A 19770-nucleotide genomic window follows, 5' to 3' on the forward strand; every position below is an offset into this window, starting at 1 on the left:
CTTCACGCATCCTGCGCCCGTGCCCCCTCGCCCTAGTTGTACCCATGGGAGCATTTAACACAGGCTGTGATAAGTTAGTGCCCACTTGCTGCCTTCTCTTCTCCCACCCACGTCTGTTTTCACTCCTTCCTCCTCACCTGGGACCGTTCATCAGCTCTGACCATCAGTTCTAGGTGGTTCCAGCTTTGGACACATCCTCACAAAAGCCACCCTCTGATCACAGCTTGGATCCCATCTTCTCTCAGTTGTTCTGCAATCTAAGCCCCCAGGGGAAGCTTCCCTCCTCCCTTAACTGCCTCATCATGCCTGCCACTCACCCTCTGTCCCTCCCTCATGAACCCCCAGTGCTCCGAGACCCACATGTTCCTTCCCCAGGACCAAGCCGGGAATGGACCATCCACACCCTCCTACAGCCCGACCAGGCTGGGTTTTTAAGGCTGCTCCCCAGAGGTCCCTGGTGGCACTTTCTCAGTTTCACAAACCTTCCTGCCCCTTCAGTTGGTTGCTTGGCCTTGTGCTTGCTTGAGAGTATGGACACCATTGGACAGAAGTCTCCCATCTCCCCACATCCAAACCTGCATCCTGCCCGTGCTTCACCCATGTTCCGTCCTCTGATTCCACACCCACTGCCCACCCCCTTCTCTGCTCCTCCTCGAGGCCAAGGTTCTAGGAAGATCCATCTCCTCCTCCAGATGGTCCAGGCTCTCCCCAACCCCCCAACTTACACTTCCCTGTGGCCTCCATGTGGCCACATGCCCTGGACACTCTTAGCTCTTCTTTCTTGACCCCTGAGCCATATTCACACAGCTGACAACTCACATCCTCTTAAAGTTCTCCTGCCAGAGTTCACTCTCCCTGCTTCCTCCGACTCAGTCCCCTTTGCTGTCTTCTGTCATCCATCTGCTCTTTCCTGGTCGGAGTTCCTTAAGAATCTTTTTCTACAGTCTGTCCCTCGGTGACTTATCTAATTCCATGGTGTTAATTGTCATTAATTTATCTCCAGCCCAGACCACTTCTTGAGCACCGCTCTTATTTCCAACTGCCAGAGTGATATTTGTACTTGGATGTCACACAAATGTCTCAGCCACACGCTTCCTAAAGAGAATTCTTTATTTCCTCCCATCCCCAAATCTGTTGCTTTCTGAGTCTTCTCCAGCTCCATGAATGATGGTTGCCATTACTTAGACACCACAGATTTGCCAGGCATCTCCCCAGGCCTTTTATGTACATTCCCTCAGCTAACAATCATGACATGAGAGAATGATAACAGTCACCCATCGACTGATAAAGAAACAGACCCAGAGGTTAAGTAACTTGTCCTGGGTCACGATGGCAAAACCAAGATTGTCAGGTTTCTGACCCTAGTATAGCTTTGCTCTTTCCACTTGGCTCATGCCTTTTCAAATCAGACTCTTGCTTGATTGTTTGGAGACCATCTTCATCCTTGGGTACCTGCAGGACCACCATGTTGCATAACTCCAGGCGGGACTCTGACAATGTCACCTGTGTAATTGGTGCTCCCTGACAGCCATTCACATAAACTAGAATGGGAATGCAGTCTCTGTAACTCAACAGTTGTGGCCATGGATACCGTCATTCTGGCTCCCTTGGTCCCATCCCATCTCATCTGATCTCATTCTGACTCCTCTCTTCCACCCCAGCCACCCATTCTGTTTACTATGCTTGTCTCAAGCCAGGCACTGTCAGACTCTGTGGGCAGAGATGGATCAGCTGTGATCCTGTAGTGTGAGGAGTGTATCAGGCAGGGTTCTCCAGAGAAACAGAACTGACAGGATGTATGTCTAGATAGATAGATAGATAGATAGAGATATTGATAGAAGAATAAAGAGAGAAAGCTTTTAAGGAATTGACTTGCATGATCGTGGGGTTGGCAAGCCCCAGACCCATATGGCAAGCCCACAGGCTAGAAATTCTGGCAAGAGTTGATGTTGCAGCCTTGGTCTCAAGTCTGGAAACTCAGGCAGGATTTCTATGTTGTCATCTTGATACTGAGTTCCTTCCTCTTCAGGCACCTTAGTCTTTGCTCTTAAGGCCTTCAGTTAATTGGATGAGGCTCACCCACATTATGGAGGGTCATCAACTTACAGTCAACTGATTGTAAATGTGAGTCATACCTAAAAACTACCAGCAACATCTCACCCATTCTCTAAGTGTCCGACCACACAACTGGGCACCATGGCTTTGATGAGCTGCTACATAAAATGAACGCTCAGGAGGAGGTCACTGGCGAGGACACAGACAAGAGAACAGTCAGCCGGTACAGTCTGGCTCCTGCAAGACTAATGTGATGAGCTAGGGGATGCACAGGACAAAGTGATTCAGGTTTTCTAGAAGGAATAGATGGACAAGCAGAGTAGGTGAGCCTTGAAGGTGAGACAAGAACAGGAGGAGAGGCACTCCAGGCCGGGGGCCAGCCTAGGAAACAGCCAGAGTGGTCTGAACACAGAGGTCCAGTGCGTGGCGTGTCCCCGGGTGTATGCTGGAGGGACAGAGGTGGGTCCCTCGGTGGAGGGCCTCGAATGTCACGCTCACGTGTGACCAACTGACATTCTGTCAGGCCAGCTCACATGACTTCGGACCTCACAGCCCGTCATCCTATAAGAACTGTGTATTCTTCCACAATTGTAGTTTATAAGTCTACTTGGCTCCTTGAGATATTAACGGCTTAATTCTTCAAAAAAAAAAAACTGTTTCATTTTAATTTGAAGAAATTCCAAAAGCTTGTTTTTCCAGTTGTAGAAGTGGTTGATTTTTGTTGGATCATTTCAGCGTAGAAACTTGCAAAACTGTAGGAAAACAAATCAGATTAAAAAATTGGCTAAGATAACCACGGCCAAGTGGTAACTGTTATTATGCTGTGCTGCTTCTAGGAAGTCTGTTTCCTATGCACAGAAATATGCGATCTGTCCCCTGTTCATCTCTGCAGCCCATCTCCCACTACTCCCCCATCCCGTGCTGGGCCAGGCCACTTACCTTCCATATGCCCCATGAGCAGCCCGTATGCTCTTCCTAAACTGTCTCCTCTCCCAGAATGTGTGCTCCACAAGGGGAGGGCAAGGTCTGTTGCTCAAGATCGCATCCCCATAACCTAGATACCAGGGGCTTAATAAATAATTTAATGTATGAATATTTTAGTTCACTTTTAATTTTAAATTAAAAAACACAAGGACATAGTTTAAGTACATATATTGTTTAATAGTATGACTATTAATAAGTACACCTATTTTATTTATTTATTTTTGCTGCACTGGGTCTTCGTTGCTGCGCACGGGCTTTCTCTAGTTGTGGCGAGCAGGGGCTGCTCTTCGTTGTGGTGTGTGGGCTTCTCATTGCAGTGCCTTCTCTTGTTGCAGAGCATGGGCTCTAGGCACGTGACCTTCAGTAGCTGTGGCTCGCAGGCTCTAGAGTGCAAGCTCAGTAGTTGTGGCGCACGGGCTTAGGTGCTCCACGGCATGTGGGTTCTTCCCGGACCAGGGCTTGAACCCGTGTCCCCTGCATTGGCAGGAGGATTCTTAACCACTGCGCCACCAGGGAAGCCCAGTATACCTATTTTAAATGTTGACTAATGTATGTTCTTTTATATATCTTCCTCTTATCAAGTAAGAATGTATTATGAGCAGTTTCCAATGACATTAAATATTCTTCTTTAACATTAGTTTTAAAGTGCTGCATGAGTTTCATCACTTTAAACCTTACTCTTAGATATTTTGTCCTATTGTGAAGACCATTTTTCTACCATGAAAAATGCTGCAATGATCATCTCAGGCTTAAATCTTCACATATTGTTATTACGGCTTTAGGCTAATTATTTATAAATGGAGTCATCGGGCCAAAGGACCTAAATATTTTTATGGCTCTAGAAACATATTTCCAAACTCCAGAGAAGCTGTACAGTTTTCCACTTCTGTTGGGCCAGTGATTTGGGTTATAATTTCGGCAACTGTCTCCAATTTGACAGGGGAGATTGGCACTTTGTTTGAATTTGCACTGCTTTTATTTTCACATCTTTGGGACAGAAAGTCTAAGGTTTCCAAAGCATGTCCCACTGTAAGAGTGACCTTCTGAATGAGGATGTTCCGGGGAAGGGCCTGTACTTGATAAGTGATGTGGCATATGTAGGAAAACAGAGAAGTGGTCCAACCTGACCATCTCGCAAGTGGAGAAACCAAGGCCAGAGAGGAGCAGAGGGGTACCCAGGTCTCTGGGGGAGCTGGGGCCCCCATCCTGGTGTCCTTTCCAGGGACTCTCCCCTGGGCTCCTTAACTGTGACAGCAAGCATCTGTCTAATGGCTTCTTCCTTTTTTTTCTTCTTCAGGAACAAAAAAGCCCGGACCAAAAGCTGAAAACTAACCATGAAGCTCAGGGAAAAGGACCCAGCAGATAACAAAGAAAGCGACTTGGAGAAAAAGAAATTGGTCAGTCCTGGTCTCTCTATGTCTCCCTTGTAGGAGTGTTCAGGTGACCCTGGAGCGGTCCCTCCTGGCACCCTCCCTTCTCCCAGGGGAAGGGATGTTGAGGTGAGGTCAGGCAGAGAAGGAGCAGAGGCTGGAAGCAAAGTTATGCAGGAAGGACCCATGTGAATTGTAAGTTGTATACGGTGAGGCACAGGCTGTTGATGGTGATGTATGCTGGTTGATGGTGATATACTATCTGTGGTGACCTTCCAGACTGTGTGTGTGGGGGTCTCCGTTCCACACGTCATTCCTCAGCAAGAGGACATTGATGTTGAAGGTGATAATGTCATCATCCTTAAAGAAACACTGAAACCCAACCTTCTGCAAGGCCCAGTCCATATGCCCCCTCCTCCAGGAAGTCCTCGGCACTTAGAAAGTCCCTCTCCTTCCTCAGGACTCCTTGGATCCTCTCTTTAAACCAGATTCAAAACCAGCAGCCAAACAGTGCCTGCCCTGTGCCAGACCTCACATAGGTCTCTCGTTCCATTCTCCTGGCTACACTGTAGTAGAGGCCTCACTAGCCCCATTTTACAGGCGAGAAACTGAGGCTCAAAAAAGGCTGAAGCCACGTGTCCAAGGCTACGTAGCTAGTTTAAGGTGCAGCTGATCTGGAACACTGGCCCATCTGTGCCTCGTGTCCCGTGATGGGTGTGGAGGCAACAAGGACTCAGAAGAAGATGTGTCCATATTTTTGTAATAAACCTGTATTTAGCAGGACAAAGATCAATACAAGTGTATTGACCAAATTCCCTGGGGAGTGTGAAATGGCAGCTAAGCATCCCCATCCCTATCACATAGGTGTGAACTAGAGGTCCAGGGGGGCCAGACCACCTGTCTCAGGGGCCCCAGGGACCCTGAAGACCCAGGCTAAGCAGACAGAGATTCCCTCCAAGTGGACACAGTATCTTTTTCTTGGTGCTCATATTAGGTTGAGCCAAGGCTCCACTGTCTAGGCATTGGGTGTGAGGAAGGAAGGGGTGAAGTCATTGCGAACATTCTGCTCAAATGATATTCAGTAGAAAATTCCCCTTTTTTCCTACTCTCTCTTTGGTAGGAAGTTTTCATGTTATCCAAGCCAACTTAATAGTCTCAGGACTTCACCCAGGGGAGAGTTTGAGTTCAGTTCCAGAAGTATCTACTGGGCCCCTTCCCTGAGCCTGGCGGGACGAAGGCCCTGGGAATTCAAAGAAGGCTTAGGACACCATGTGAATTTTTTTTTTTTTTTACAAGGACAAAATTTTTATTTGTACTAAAAACCTCAGCCTATATTCTCTTTATTCTTGATCCCAAATAAATTCATAATTTAATTGCTATTCATGCCAAGAGTAGTAGCTAGACTGGTTTCTTTTATTTGTGAGGTAAATTTCAAAAACCTAACAAAACTATTTATTTTATTCTTCAGTGAAAATTGGCGTTTTTATTCGACTTAAATCCAGAATTGTTTTTTGAATTTTATTTTTTATACAGCAGGTTCTTATTAGTTATCCATTATATACATATTAGTGTATACATGTCAATCCCACTCTCCCAATTCATCCCACCACCACCACCACCTCCCGCCACTTCCCCCCTTGGTGTCCATACGTTTGTTCTCTACATCTGTGTCTCTATTTCTGCCCTGAAAACCAGTTCATCTGTACCATTTTTCTAGGTTCCACATATATGCATTAATATAAGATATTTCTTTTGCTCTTTCTGACTTACTTCACTCTGTATGACAGTCTCTACATCCATCCACGTCTCTACAAATGACCCAATTTTGTTCCTTTTTATGGCTGAGTAATATTCCATTGTATATATGTACCACATCTTCTTTATCCATTAGTCTGTCGATGGTCATTTAGATTGCTTCCATGACCTAGCTATTGTAAATAGAGCTGCAATGAACATTGTGGTACATGACTCTTTTCGAATTATGGTTTTCTCAGGGTATATGTCCAGTAGTGGGATTACTGGGTCATATGGTAGTTCTATTTTTAGTTTTTTAAGGAACCTCCATACTGTTCTCCATAGTCCTGTATCAATTTACATTGCCACCAACAGTGCAAGAGGGTTCCCTTTTCTCCACACCCTCTCCAGCATTTGTTATTTGTAGATTTTCTGATGATGCCCATTCTAACTGGTGTGAGGTGATACCTCATTGTAGTTTTGATTTGCATTTCTCTAATAATTAGTGATGTTGGGCAGCTTTTCATGTGCTTCTTGGCCATTTGTATGTCTTCTTTGGAAAATGTCTATTTAGGTCTTCTGCCCATTTTTTGATTGGGTTGTTTGTTTCTTTAACATTGAGCTGCAAGAGCTGTTTATACATTTTGGAGATTAATCCTTTGTCCGTTGCTTCATTTGCAAATATTTTCTCCCATTCTGAGGGTTATCTTTTCGTCTTGTTTGTAGTTTCCTTTGCTTTGCAAAAGCTTTTAAGTTTCATTAGGTCCCATTTGTTTATTTTTGTTTTTATTTCCATTACTCTAGGAGGCAGATCAAAAAAGATCTTGCTGTGATTTATGTCAAAGAGTATTCTTCCTATGTTTTTATCTAAGAGTTTTATACTGTCCGGTCTTACATTTAGGGCTCTAATCCATTTTGAGTTTATTTTTGTGTATGGTATTAGGGAGTGTTCTAATTTCATTCTTTTACATGTAGCTGTCCAGTTTTCCCAGCACCACTTTTTGAAGATGCTGTGTTTTCTCCATTGTATATCCTTGCCTCCTTTGTCATAGATTAGTTGACCATAGGTGCGTGGGTTTATCTCTGGGCTTTCTGCACTGTTCCATTGATCTATATTTCTGTTTTTGTGCCAGTACCATATTATCTTGATTGTTGTAGCTTTGTAGTATAGTCTGAAGTTGGGGAGCCTGATTCCTCCAGCTCTGTTTTCTTCATTCAAGACTGCTTTGCCTATTTGGGGTCTTTTGTGTTTCCATACAAATTGTGAAATTTTTTGTTCTAGTTCTGTGAAAAATACCAGTGGTAGTTTGATAGGGATTGCATTGAATCTGTAGATTGCTTTGGGTAGTATAGTCATTTTCACAATATTGATTCTTCTCATCCAAGAACATGGTATATCTCTCCATCTGTTTGTATCGTCTTTAATTTCTTTCATCAGTGTCTATAGTTTTCTGCATACAGATCTTTTGTCTCCCTAGATAGGTTTATTCCTAGGTATATTATTCTTTTTGTTGCAGTGGTAAATGGGAGTGTTTCCTTAATTTCTCTTTCAGATTTTTCAACTTTAGTGTATAGGAATGCCAGAGATTTCTGTGCATTAATTTTGTTTCCTGCAGCTTTACCATATTCATTGATTACCTCTAGTAGTTTTCTGGTAGCATCTTTAGGATTCTCTATGTATAGTATCATGTCATCTGCAAACACTGACAATTTTATTTCTTCTTTTCCAATTTGTATTCCTTTTACTTCTTTTTCTTCTCTGATTGCCATGGCTAGGACTTCTAAAACTATAATAGTGGTGAGAGTGGACATCCTTGTCTTGTTCCTGATCTTAGAGGAAATGCTTTCAGTTTTTCACCATTGAGAGTGATGTTTGCTGTGGATTTGTCGTATATGGCCTTTATTATGTTGAGGTAGTTTCTCTCTATGCCCACTTTCTGGAGAGTTTTTATCATAAATCAGTGTTGAATTTTGTCAAAAGCTTTCTCTGCATCTACTGAGATGATCACATGGTTTTTATTCTTCAATTTATTAATATGGTATATCACATTGATTGATTTGCATATATTGAAGAATTCTTGCATCACTGGGATAAATCTCACTTGGTCATGGTGTATGATCCTTTTAATGTGTTGTTGGATTCTGTTTGCTAGTATTTTGTTGAGGACTTTTGCATCTATATTTATCAGTGATATTAGTCTGTAATTTTCTTTTCTTGTAGTATCTCTGCCTGGTTTTGGTATCAGGGTGATGGTGGCCTCATAGAATGAGTTTGGGAGTGTTCCTTCCTCTGCAATTTTTTGGAAGAGTTTGAGAAGGATGGGTGTTAGTTCTTCTCTAAATGTTTGATAGAATTTGGCTGTGAAGCCATCTGGTCCTGGACTTTTGTTTGTTGGAAGATTTTTAATCACAGTTTCAATTTCATTACTTGTGATTGGTTTGTTCATATTTTCTATTTCTTCCTGGTTCAGTCTTGGAAGTTTATACGTTTCTAAGAATTTGTCCATTTCGTCCAGGTTGTCCATTTTATTGGCATAGAGTTGCTTGTAGTAATAGTCTCTTAGGATGCTTTGTATTTCTGTGGTGTCTGTTGTAACTTCTCCTTTTTCATTTCTAATTTTATTGATTTGAGTCCTCTCCCTCTTTTTCTTTTTTTTTTTTTTTTTTTGCGGTATGCGGGTCTCTCACCGTTTTGGCCTCTCCTGTTGTGGAGAACAGTCTCCGGACGTGCAGGATCAGCAGCCATGGCTCATGGGCCCAGCCGCTCCGCGGCATGTGGGATCTTCCCGGACCGGGGCACGAACCTGTGTCCCCTGCATCGGCAGGTGGACTCTCAACCACTGCGCCACCAAGGAAGCCCTCCCTCTTTTTCTTAAGGAGTCTGGCTAATGGTTTATCAATTTGTTTATCTTCTCAAAGAACCAGCTTTTTGTTTTATTGATCTTTGCTATTGTTTTCTTTGTTTCTATTTCATTTATTTCTGCTCTGATCTTTATAATTTCTTTCCTTCTACTAACTTTGGATTTTGTTTGTTCTTCTTTCTCTAGTTCCTTTACGTGTAAGGTTAGATTGTTTATTTGAGATTTTTCTTGTTTCTTGAGGTAGGCTTGTATTGCTATAAACTTCCCTCTTAGAACTGCTTTTGCTGCATCCCATAGGTTTTGGATCGTCGTGTTTTCGTTGTCATTTGTCTGTAGGTATTTTTTGATTTCCTCTGATTTCCTCAGTGATCTCTTGGTTATTTAGTAACGTATTGTTTAGCCTCCATGTGTTTGTGTTTTTTATGTTTTTTTCCCTGTAATTGATTTCTAATCTCATAGCATTGTGGTCAGATAAAATGCTTGATATGATTTCAATTATCTTAAATTTACTGAGTCTTGTTTGTTGACCCAAGATGTGATCTATCATGGAGAATGTTCCATGTGCACTTGAGAGAAAGGGTAATCTGCTGTTTTTGGATGAACTGTCCTATAAATATCAATTAAATCTACCTGGTCTATTATGTCATTTAAAGCTTGTGTTTCCTTATTAATTTTCTGTCTGGATGATCTGTCCATTGGTGTAAGTGAGGTGTTAAAGTCCCCCACTATTACTGTGTTACTGTCGATTTCCTCTTTTATAGCTGTTAGCAGTTGCCTTATGTATTGAGGTGCTCTTATGTTGGGTGCACATATATTTATAATTGTTATATCTTCTTCTTGGATTGATCCCTTGATCATTATGTAGTGTCCTTGCTTGTCTCTTGCCACATTCTTTATTTTAAAGTCAATTTTATCTGATATGAGTATTGCTACTCCAGCTTTCTTTTGATTTTCATATGCATGGAATATCGTTTTCCATCCCCTCACTTTCAGTCTGTATGTCCCTAGGTCTGAAGTGGGTCTTTTGTAGACAGCATATATATGGGTCTTGTTTTAGTATCCATTCAGTGAGCCTGTGTCTTTTGGTTGGAGCATTTAATCCATTCATGTTTAAGGTAATTATCGATATGTATGTTCCTATTACCATTTTCTTAACTGTTATGGGTTTGTTTTTGTAGGTCCTTTTCTTGTGTTTCCCACTTAGAGAAGTTCCTTTAGCATTTGTTGTAGAGCTGGTTTGGTGGTGCTGAAGTCTTAGTTTTTGCTTGTCTGTAAAGCTTTTGATTTCTCTGTTGAATCTGAATGAGATCCTTACTGGGTAGAGTAACCTTGGTTGTAGGTTCTTCCCTTTCATCACTTTAAATATAACATGCCACTCCCTTCTGGCTTGTAGAGTTTCTGCTGAGAAGTCAGCTCTTAACCTTATGGGAGTTCCCTTGTATGTTATTTGTCGTTTTTCCCTTGTTGCTTTCAATAATTTTTCTTTGTCTTTAATTTTTGTCAATTTGATTACTATGTGTCTTGGCATGTTTCTCCTTGGGTTTATCCTACCTGGGACTCTCTGCCCTTCCTGGACTTGGGTGTCTATTTCCCTTCACATGTTAGGGAAGTTTTTGACTCTAATCTTTTCAAATATTTTCTTGCGTCCTTTCTCTGTCTCTTCTCCTTCTGGGACCCCTATAATGTGAATGTTGTTGCATTTAATGTTGTCCCAGAGTTCTCTTAGGCTGTCTTCATTTCTTTTCATTCTTTTTTCTTTATTCTGTTCTGCAGCAGTGAATTCTACCATTCTGTCTTCCAGGTCACTTATCCATTCTTCTGCCTCAGTTATTCTGCTATTGATTCCTTCTAGTGTATTTTTCATTTCAGTTATTGTATTGTTCATCTCTGTTTGTTTGTTCTTTAATTCTTCTAGGCGTTTGTTCTTTCATTCTTCTAGGTCTTTGTTGAACACTTCTTGCATCTTTTTAATCTTTGCCTCCATTTTTTTCTGAGGTCCTGGATCATCTTCACTATCATTATTCTGAATTCTTTTTCTGGAAGGTTGCATATCTCCAACTCATTTAGGTTTTTTTTCTGGGGTTTTATCTTGTTCCTTCATCTGGTACATAGCTCTCTGCCTTTTCATCTTGTCTATCTTTCTGTGAATGTGGTTTTTGTTCCACAGGCTGCAGGATTGTAGTTCTTCTTGCTTCTGCTGTCTGCCCTCTGGTGGATGAGGCTATCTACCATGTGAGTTTTTTAGGGTTGCCATGACAAAGCTCAACAGACTGGGTGGCTTAAACAACAGAAATATATTTCCTCACAGTCTGGAGTCTGGAAGTCCAAGATCAAGGTGTGGGCAGCTTGGTTTCTTCTGAGGCCTCTCTCCTTGGCTTGTAGGTGGCCATCTTCTCCCTTTGTCCTTACATGGTTGTCCTGCTGTGCTTGTCTGTGTCCTAATCTCTTCTCGGACACCAGTCAGGTTGGATTAGGGCCCACCCATATGACCTCATTTTACCTTAATGTCCTCTTTAAAAGCCCCGTCTCCAAATCATCACATTCTGAGGTAGTGAAGTTAGGACTTCAATATATGAATGTTGGGGGGCACAGTTTACCACTTAACAGACACAGTCCCTGCCCTTGCTGAGCTCCTATCCAGAGGGGAAGACACACATGAGGATAACACTTGGGAGAAAGGTCGCAGCCAGCACAGCTGTTAGCAGCACATGGAACACAGGGGCGGCATAGAGACACCCAGGGAGGCTTCTGGGGGGAGGTGGCAAAGGCGCTGAGCACTGAAGGATGAGCAAAGTTACGGGCACCAGTAAATGGGTGTGTGCAGGGAGGAGTGAGTGAGTGTCAAGGAGGGGGTGGAGGAGGAAATGAGATGATGAATATGACACCTCACAGGATGGCACAGGGGATTCCTCACTGCACAGCAATGCAGCCATGCTGCCCCTCCCACGCTTTAGGCCCCAATTAGCTCAATTATTTTGCTTCTTCCCACGTCCCAGGGCATCCATGTCTGCAGGCCTGGCTCAGTGCCCTCCCACCCCGCACCCTTCTCTGTCTGCATATTCCCCCAGCTTACTCATCCTGTAAGAGTCTGCTCTCCAATCACCTCTTCCAGGAAGTCTTCCAAGATCAGCCCCCCTGGTTGGCTCGGTGCCTCCTCTGTGTTTCCCCAGGAATCCTCAGCCATCGCACGTGATGTCATAATCGAGAACTTCCATGTTAGAGTCCTGCTCTGGACCCAGCTCTGTGAAGGGAGCTGGCCAACTGGCCAAAAACTGTTTCCAGAAACAGCCAATTCTCCAAGCCGCAACCCTGCATGATTGATATGCAGAATGAGTATTGCGCTGACTGATTCATGCACTCAGTAAATAGCCTAATTATTCAGGGTTGGCTTTTTCTTTTGCAAGTTTCAGTTCCCCGTTGAGCAGATCCCTTCCCACTGTTGTGCATTCCGGGCTGGATGTTTTCATGAGCATTTGACAATCCACGCTCCCAGTGCTTCTGCCATGATCCACAGCTTTTATTTCAACATGCGCTTTCCATTAAACCCAGGTTTCCGGCTTTTGCTCTTTTTTTGTGTGTGGGCTTGAGGCCGCCCTGGCCTTCTAGTGGTTCTGCGTACCCCAAGCACGCCATCATTCTGCCGGCCTCTGCACCTGTTCTCTGCCTCTGGGAGCAAACAGTCAAGGCAACCTGTCCTACACATGATTTAAGGCGCTTCTCTGACATCTGGGCAATTCGGCCACGCAGTGAGTTAATTCCCATGACGTCCTGGTGTGCATGAGGGTCTTGCCTCCTTAATGCTTTCACTGAGCCAGCCTGGCTGAATGAGCAGGGCAGAGTAATGACCAGTGGCAAATTCTTTTTCTTCCAAACCCACAGCCTCGCCTTGTTCTAGAGCTGCAGGGCAGCCTGGGTCCATCTCCAACACGCTGCTCGGGGTTGTGTGTTTTGTATTCCAGCCTCAGAATAACTCTGCAGGATAATCAGGGCGGGATCAATCGCCCATTTCGCACTTGTAAACGTGGTAGCTCAGAGAGGCAAAGCGACTTGCCTAAAGACACACAGCTAAAAAGCAGTGGAGTCAGGGTTGGAACCGCACCAGCCTTCTCCTGTGGTCAGTGACCTTTCCATTTGTCCCAGTCCTTAGGGAAACTTGCCCTGGGCTCATGCCAGTTGCTCCCCTCCCAGCATGCTGGCCTTAAGAGGGACTATAAAAACATGCCAAAGAAAGAATCCAAACTCAGGGTGGTGATTCCTGGGAAGACAAGTTTCCCTTTCAGGGCTCTCCAGACGCTGTGATGATTTGGAAAGGGGAAAAACATTCACTGCCCATTTCCTGTTCAGCAAAATACAATTGCCACATTTCCTGTTCAACGCTCCCGCCCACCCTCCCTCCGTGGACTCTGCCTCCTCATTTAGGGAGATGCCACAGCAGAGCCCGGGCTGGAAGGCACTGGGGGCCGAGCCAGCTTCAGGGAGGGCCGGCAGGTGGGTTGTCGGGAAACAGGACATGGACTCTGAGGAAGCGCGCTCAGCTCCCGTTGCCCGTGACCCGGGCCGCCTGGTGCCTCCCGAGTGTGCCCATCTGACGAGCGGGACGCGTGGGAGGAGAAGAAAGGTAAACACAGAAACTGGCCACTGTCTGGGCCACAGAGGCACTCTGACTGCTTGAAAGGCCTCTGGCCTTGAGTCCTGGCCTCTTAGTCCCTGTGACCTTGGCCGTGGTGCTCCAACTCGTAAGTCGCAGCTTCCTGGGACCCACAGTACCTTCTGGCAGCGCGGCCGTGCTCGTGCAATGAGGCCAAGGCAGCGAACTGCTCTCACGTGCTGGGTGGTGTCCCCAGCTTGGGGCAGGTGGTGAGAGGTGGTGGGCACAGGTGGGCCACACAGGGGTGGGGGGCTCGGGGCAGATGGCTCCCACCTGCTCTTCTCTGCCCTCTGATGGGTGCAGACAAGGGAATAATGACCAGGGCTGGGAGTGAGGGAAGCCCAGGGGACGAGCACAGCCTGGGAGTCAGCAGGAATAACATCTGAGCTGAGACCCAGAAGATGAGTTGAAAGATGAAAGGCATTGGAGAATGGGCCTTTTGTCCAAAATGTGATTCTGTTCCATCAATGAATCCCGTTCAGTTCAAGCTCTTCTTACTGCAGAAAAATATTCTGGCTCCACACTTGCCAACATCCCTCTCTGTGGCCTATGAACCCTCCCTCTGGCCTCAATCCAATCACCAGCATTCACCAAGCACCTCCTCTGTAGCAGGCTTGATGCCTGGAAGCAAGACCCCTGCCCTCAAAAAGTAAGACCCACGCCCACTGTCCAGCCTCTGCTGCTGACACCCAGGGGCACCTACCCCTGGACAGGTGAGGACCTTACCTGCTCTAACTCCTTTCTTCGGTAGAATATCCTATGAGGTGGCTGTATTATCATCGCCATTTCACAGACGAGAACACCACATCAGAGAGCAGCTATGTAACTGGTCTGAGGTTATGCAGTCATAAGAGGCAGACCTGGGGGTCAGACAACGTTGAATCAAAGGTAGAAAAGTAAAAATGAGGAGGTGGAACTTTCAGGGTGGCTTTCAGTGGGTCTTAGATATGAAAGTCTCCAGAAAGGAACGTTTCAGCAGGGCATGGCTATATGGGCCAGGGCAAGAGAGACCTTGGCACATAGCTTGGGCAACGGCCATTCTGCACGGCTGGGTCAGAGGGAGTAGAGAGAGAGAACAAAGTGAGTGAACAGCCTTTCTGAACACTGGCTATGTGCACAAGCCCCTCAATGTCCTCAGCCAGCAACACATCCACAACAGCCTATGCAGCCGGTGCTACAATTTAGATCCCATTTTACAGCTGGGTAAGCTGAGGCTCAGAAAGGTCAAGACCCTGGACAGACCCCACAGCTGAGTGGTGGAGCCATCAAGCACTGGAGCCTGTGCTATAGGAGGCTGTCTAGGCAGGCAGAGCAGGAAGTCGGCTATCGAGGTCTGGCTTTCCCTTTCAAATGGTGTTTGATCCCTTCAGATCCCTAAACCTTGGACCTCATCTGTCACGTTTACCTGTTGTATCGCAGGAGCTTGTCAGGGCTTGGCACCTAGAACCCACGGCTCTCCCCCCGCACCCCCAATCACCACACACACACACACAACACATGATAATAAATCATGGAGAGAGTGCCTTCCAGGAGCACCTGGGTCCCCCTGACAAGTGGCCCACACTTTCCTGGCCAGCTTAGAATGGCAGCCCCTCCTGCCTCCAGCCCCTGCCTTCTGTCCAGCCTTTGCCAAGGGGCCCAGATGTTTCTACTCCTGGTCCTGTCATGCCTGTGGCTGTCCATGGATGGGTCCATGGGGCAGGATTACATGGAGGCAGATGCTTGGTTCTCCGGGTCAAGCCCTGTATCTGTCTGCAGGTCCTTGTCCCGAGGTGCTCACACTGGCCTGTAGATGGACAGCTCCAGCCTGGAACAGAGTGTGCGTGGGTGTGTGCGCGTCTGTGTGGTCGCCAGCAGCGTCAGGGGGAAAGAGGCGGGGGGTAGAGGCAGTGTGGTACGGTGGGTGGCTGCATGGGGGCTGGAGCCAGACCATCTGGGCTCTGGTCCCCAACCCAGACAGCACCAGGGACTGCCCCATGCCTCTGTTTTCTCACCTGTAAAATCAAGATAAAACAGTACTGATCCAAGGATTCTATGGGAGAATACCCGGAAAGTGCTTAGAACAGACACCTGGTCCATAGCGCTGAGTAAGAACCAGCTGCTGCAGCTGCTGGCAGCTGAGGCTGCCTTTGCTTTTTGCTCCTATGCGAGTCAGAGACTGGCCGAATTCAGCTGAAATAACAGTGTTGTAGCTGCTAACAGCACCTGTGAAGGACAGTAGGTCTGAGTTTCACAGATCCTCTTGCAGCCGGACAAGGAGGGCAATGGTGTGGACAGAGGCAAACTGAGCTCCCTGGGCTGGCCACACCCCCCATGGACCGGACCTGGATGGAAGCCCCTCCTGCCGGCTGGCTCTGAGGAACCTGCATCCTTGATCTGGAAATCCTCCCCAGCAGAGGACGGTCCAGCTGCGTCCTGCGGGCCCCTGGCTGTGCGCCCGAGTGCCAGGTCTGACGTGCTTTGCTCTCCTTTCCCAGGACTGGTCCTGCTCGCTGGTCGTGGCCTCTCTCGTGGGCGCCTTCGGCTCCTCCTTCCTCTATGGGTACAACCTCTCAGCGGTGAACGCCCCCACTCCGGTGAGTGCCCGCGTCAGCGGGATGTGCCCAGCAGAGGGCGCTGCGGCAACGCGGAAAGCCGGGTGTTACCGCCTAGCCCGGGGTGGTACCCCATTCTGCAAACATTTGCAGACCGGTTCTGTGCCAGACCCTTGCTGGACACTGGGGTTAAGGGAGGGCCAGAGAGAGTTAGACCAGCCCCTGCCCTCGAGGGGGAGGTGGGAGATACAGAAATAGAGGATGATGACAATTCGTGAGGTCAGTTCCCTGCTCATGCAGGGTCCTGGGAGAGTGTAGAGAGGAGAGGGATCTTTGGAGGTCCCAGGGGCCAGATCCTAAGGGTCTTATTCCAGGGCAAGGAACACGAAATCTGAGGCTTACGGAGGGATCTTAGGCACAGAAACATTTCCCTGATCTGCTTTTTCTTTGTTTATGGCTTTTAATCACAGCTGGAGGTCACTTGAATATCTGTTGGTTTAAGATCCATTGCTGGCTTTTGTTTTCTTCTGAAATCAGGTCATTAGGTGCAGTTCCCCAGGCCCTCCTAACACCACTCTGCTGGTTTGCAGATGAAGCTTTGGTTCTCACCCACCTAGGCTGTTAGGTTTAGGTGCTACTCATTCCTGGGGGTGCTGGCTTGTGCTTGACCTACCTCCATCCCTGGGGTAAAGTGGATGGGTCGATGGTGGTATACAGGAAGTCTTCCTGGAGGAGGTGATGCCAGAGCTTCATCTTGAAGGTGGAGCAAAGGCACCGAAGCCTGAGATATGAAACATTTGCAGAAATGCGGGTCTGATGCTGTTGGAACCCAGGATGTACTTTGGACAGCATAAGGGCATGAGCTACAGAGGCAGACAGAAGCCAGGCTGTGGACCTTTGTGGGTGCTTTTAAGGCTTTTCCTTGTTTGGGGGCCCAGCATGCTGTGTGCAAAACATAGGGGGAAGCTGGACCAGTGGGTCTCAAAGGGGCCCCAGGAGCCCTGGACTCTGCAAAAGTGCCTCAGGGATCCAGACTCCATCTGTACTAGAACAGCACTTTTTTTATTCTGTTAACTCTTTTACATTTTAGGGGCTCTGTAAGTTCATTTGAAAAATGGATTCTGATACTAAAAACAGTTTGAAAACCAGTGGGTCTAGATGGCTTCTCCGAACGCTTGCATTAATCAATGGCTTTGATTTTTTCATTATGATGTCATCCTGAGATGGGATCCAATTCGTCCATATTTGTCTTTAAGAGGATTGGGAATATGCACTCTTGCTTCATCTTGGTAATCCAGCAGAGCCTCCAGCAGAGGGTGGAGAACCTTTACACTCATGGCTTATAACGCAAGGAGACGTGTAAAACTTGAACCTGGAATAGAATTATATGAGTAGAAAAGTAGTAGTTCAAGCAATGACTGTGGGAACACGAGGAAGGAACAATCCTGTCATTCACTCATTCAAAAAATGTTTTTAATTAATAAACTTTAGAGCAGTTTTAGGTTCTCAGCAAAATTGAGTGGAAAGCACAGAATTCCCATATACCCCCTTCTCCACTCTCCCACTGTTAACACCCTGCACCAGAGCAGTACCTTTGTTATAACCGATGAACCCACCTTGACACATCATTATCACCCAACGCCCACAGTTTATATTAAGGTTCACTCCTTGTGTTGTACTTTCTATACATTTTGACACACGTGTGATGACTTGTACCCACCACTATAGTATCTTACAAAATATCTTTACTGCCCTAAACATTCTCTGTGCTCTGCCTGTTCATTCCTCTCATCCTCACCCTAGCAACCACGGATCTTTTTACTGTCTCTGTACAGGCACATCTTGCTTTATTCCCTTTGCTGTATTGTAGATACTGTATATTTTACAGATTGAAGGTTTCCCTTTCCAGAGTGTCATATCGTTGGAGTCATACAGTGTATAATTTTTCAGGTTGGCTTCTTTCACTTAGTAATATGTATTTAAAATTCCTCCGTGTCTTTTCATGGCTTGAAAGCTCATTTGTTTTTGATTCTGAATAATATTCCATGGTCTGGCTGTACCTCAGTTTATTTATCCATTCACCTACTGAAGGACATCTTAATTGTATCCAAGTTTTGACAATTATGAATAAAGCTGCTATAACCATCCATGTACAGTTTTTTGTATGGACGTAAGTGTTGAATTCATTTGGGTAAATACCAAGAAGCGTGATTTCTGGATTGTATGGGGAAAGTATGTTTAGTTTCGTAAGAAATTGACAAAATGGCTTCCTAAAGTGGCTGTTCCGTCTTGCATTCCCACCAGCAGTGAATGAGAGGTCCTGTTGCTCCACATTCTCGCCAATATTTAATGTTGTTAGTGTTTTGGATTGGATATTCTAATAGGTTTGTAGTGGTAGCTCATTGTTTAATTTGCATTTCCTCAATGATATATGATGTAGAATGTCTTCTCATATCCTTCTTTGTCATTTGTATATCTTCTTTGGTGAGGTGTCTGTTTGGGTCCTTGGCCCATTTTTAAATCAGATTTGTTTGTGTTATTATTGAGTTTTAAGAGTTCTTTATATATTTTGGGTAATAGATCTTTATCAGGTGTGTCTTTTGCAAATATTTTCTCCCAGTCTGTGGCTTTTTTTCTCATTCTCTTGACATCATCTTTTGCAGAGCATTAACTTGTAATGAAGTCCAGATTATAAATTATTACTTTCATGAATCACGCATTTAGTGTTTTATCTAAAAAGTCATCACCATACCCAAGGTCATCTAGATTTTTCTCCTATGTTATCCTATGTTAAAAATTTTAGGAGTTTTATAGTTTTGCAGTTTACATTTAGGCCTTTGATCCCTTTTGAGTTAACTTTTATGAAGGGTGTAGGATCTATGTCTAGCTTCTTTTTTTTTTCCCCTTTTTTGCATGTGGGTGTCTATTGTTCCAGTGCCATTTGATGAAGACTATCTTTGCTCCATTATATTGCCTTTGCTCCTTTGTTAAGGATCAGTTGACTATATGTGGGTCCATTTCTGAACTCTCTTCTGTTCCACGGATCTGCTACTATTCTTTTGCCAATACCACACTGTCTCGATGACCGTACTTTATAGTAAAGTCTTGAAGTAGCGTAACATCAGACCCTACTTTGTTCTCCTTCAGTGTTCCGTTGGCCATTCTGGGTCTTTTGTGTCTCCATATAAACTTTAAAATCAGTTTGTCAGTATCCGCAAAATAACTTGCTGGGCTTTTGACTTGTATTGTGTTGAATAGATCAAGTTGGGAAACTGATATCTTGACAATATTGAGTCTTCCTGTCTAAGAACATGGAATATCTCTCCATGTACTCAGTGAAATATTTTCTCCCAAGGACAGGCCTCGTGAAGAAGAACAGAATGCTCTGATATAGTTCAGAATGGCTCCTTTTCCCCTCCCCTGCTGGAAGCATAAGGGGACTTTTCTGACAGTCCCTGTGAGAATCTGGTAGAGCCCCTGGAGGTAAAACTCACAAAAGGGGGACGGATATGCCTGGGTGCTGAGAGATATTAACTCTCAGACTTGTCCACACTGAGCCTTCAGCAATTCATTAATTACAGTTC

At 45.4% G+C, this 19770-nt stretch overlaps 1 protein-coding gene across 1 annotated transcript in view; it reads left to right on the forward strand.

Annotated features, from left to right (window-relative positions):
• Window positions 1-13454: 13454 nt before the first annotated feature.
• The window catches only part of SLC2A9 (solute carrier family 2 member 9), a 187919-nt gene continuing 181603 nt past the window's right edge, over window positions 13455-19770 (forward strand). The window contains 2 exon segments of the mRNA XM_029235473.1: window positions 13455-13622; window positions 16130-16228. Coding sequence (XP_029091306.1) covers window positions 13515-13622; window positions 16130-16228 — 207 coding nt within the window. The 5' untranslated portion in view covers window positions 13455-13514.

Source organism: Monodon monoceros, unplaced genomic scaffold (assembly GCF_005190385.1).
Source record: "Monodon monoceros isolate NGI ecotype Baffin Bay Population unplaced genomic scaffold, NGI_Narwhal_1 Super_Scaffold_20, whole genome shotgun sequence".
NCBI lineage: Eukaryota > Metazoa > Chordata > Mammalia > Artiodactyla > Monodontidae > Monodon > Monodon monoceros.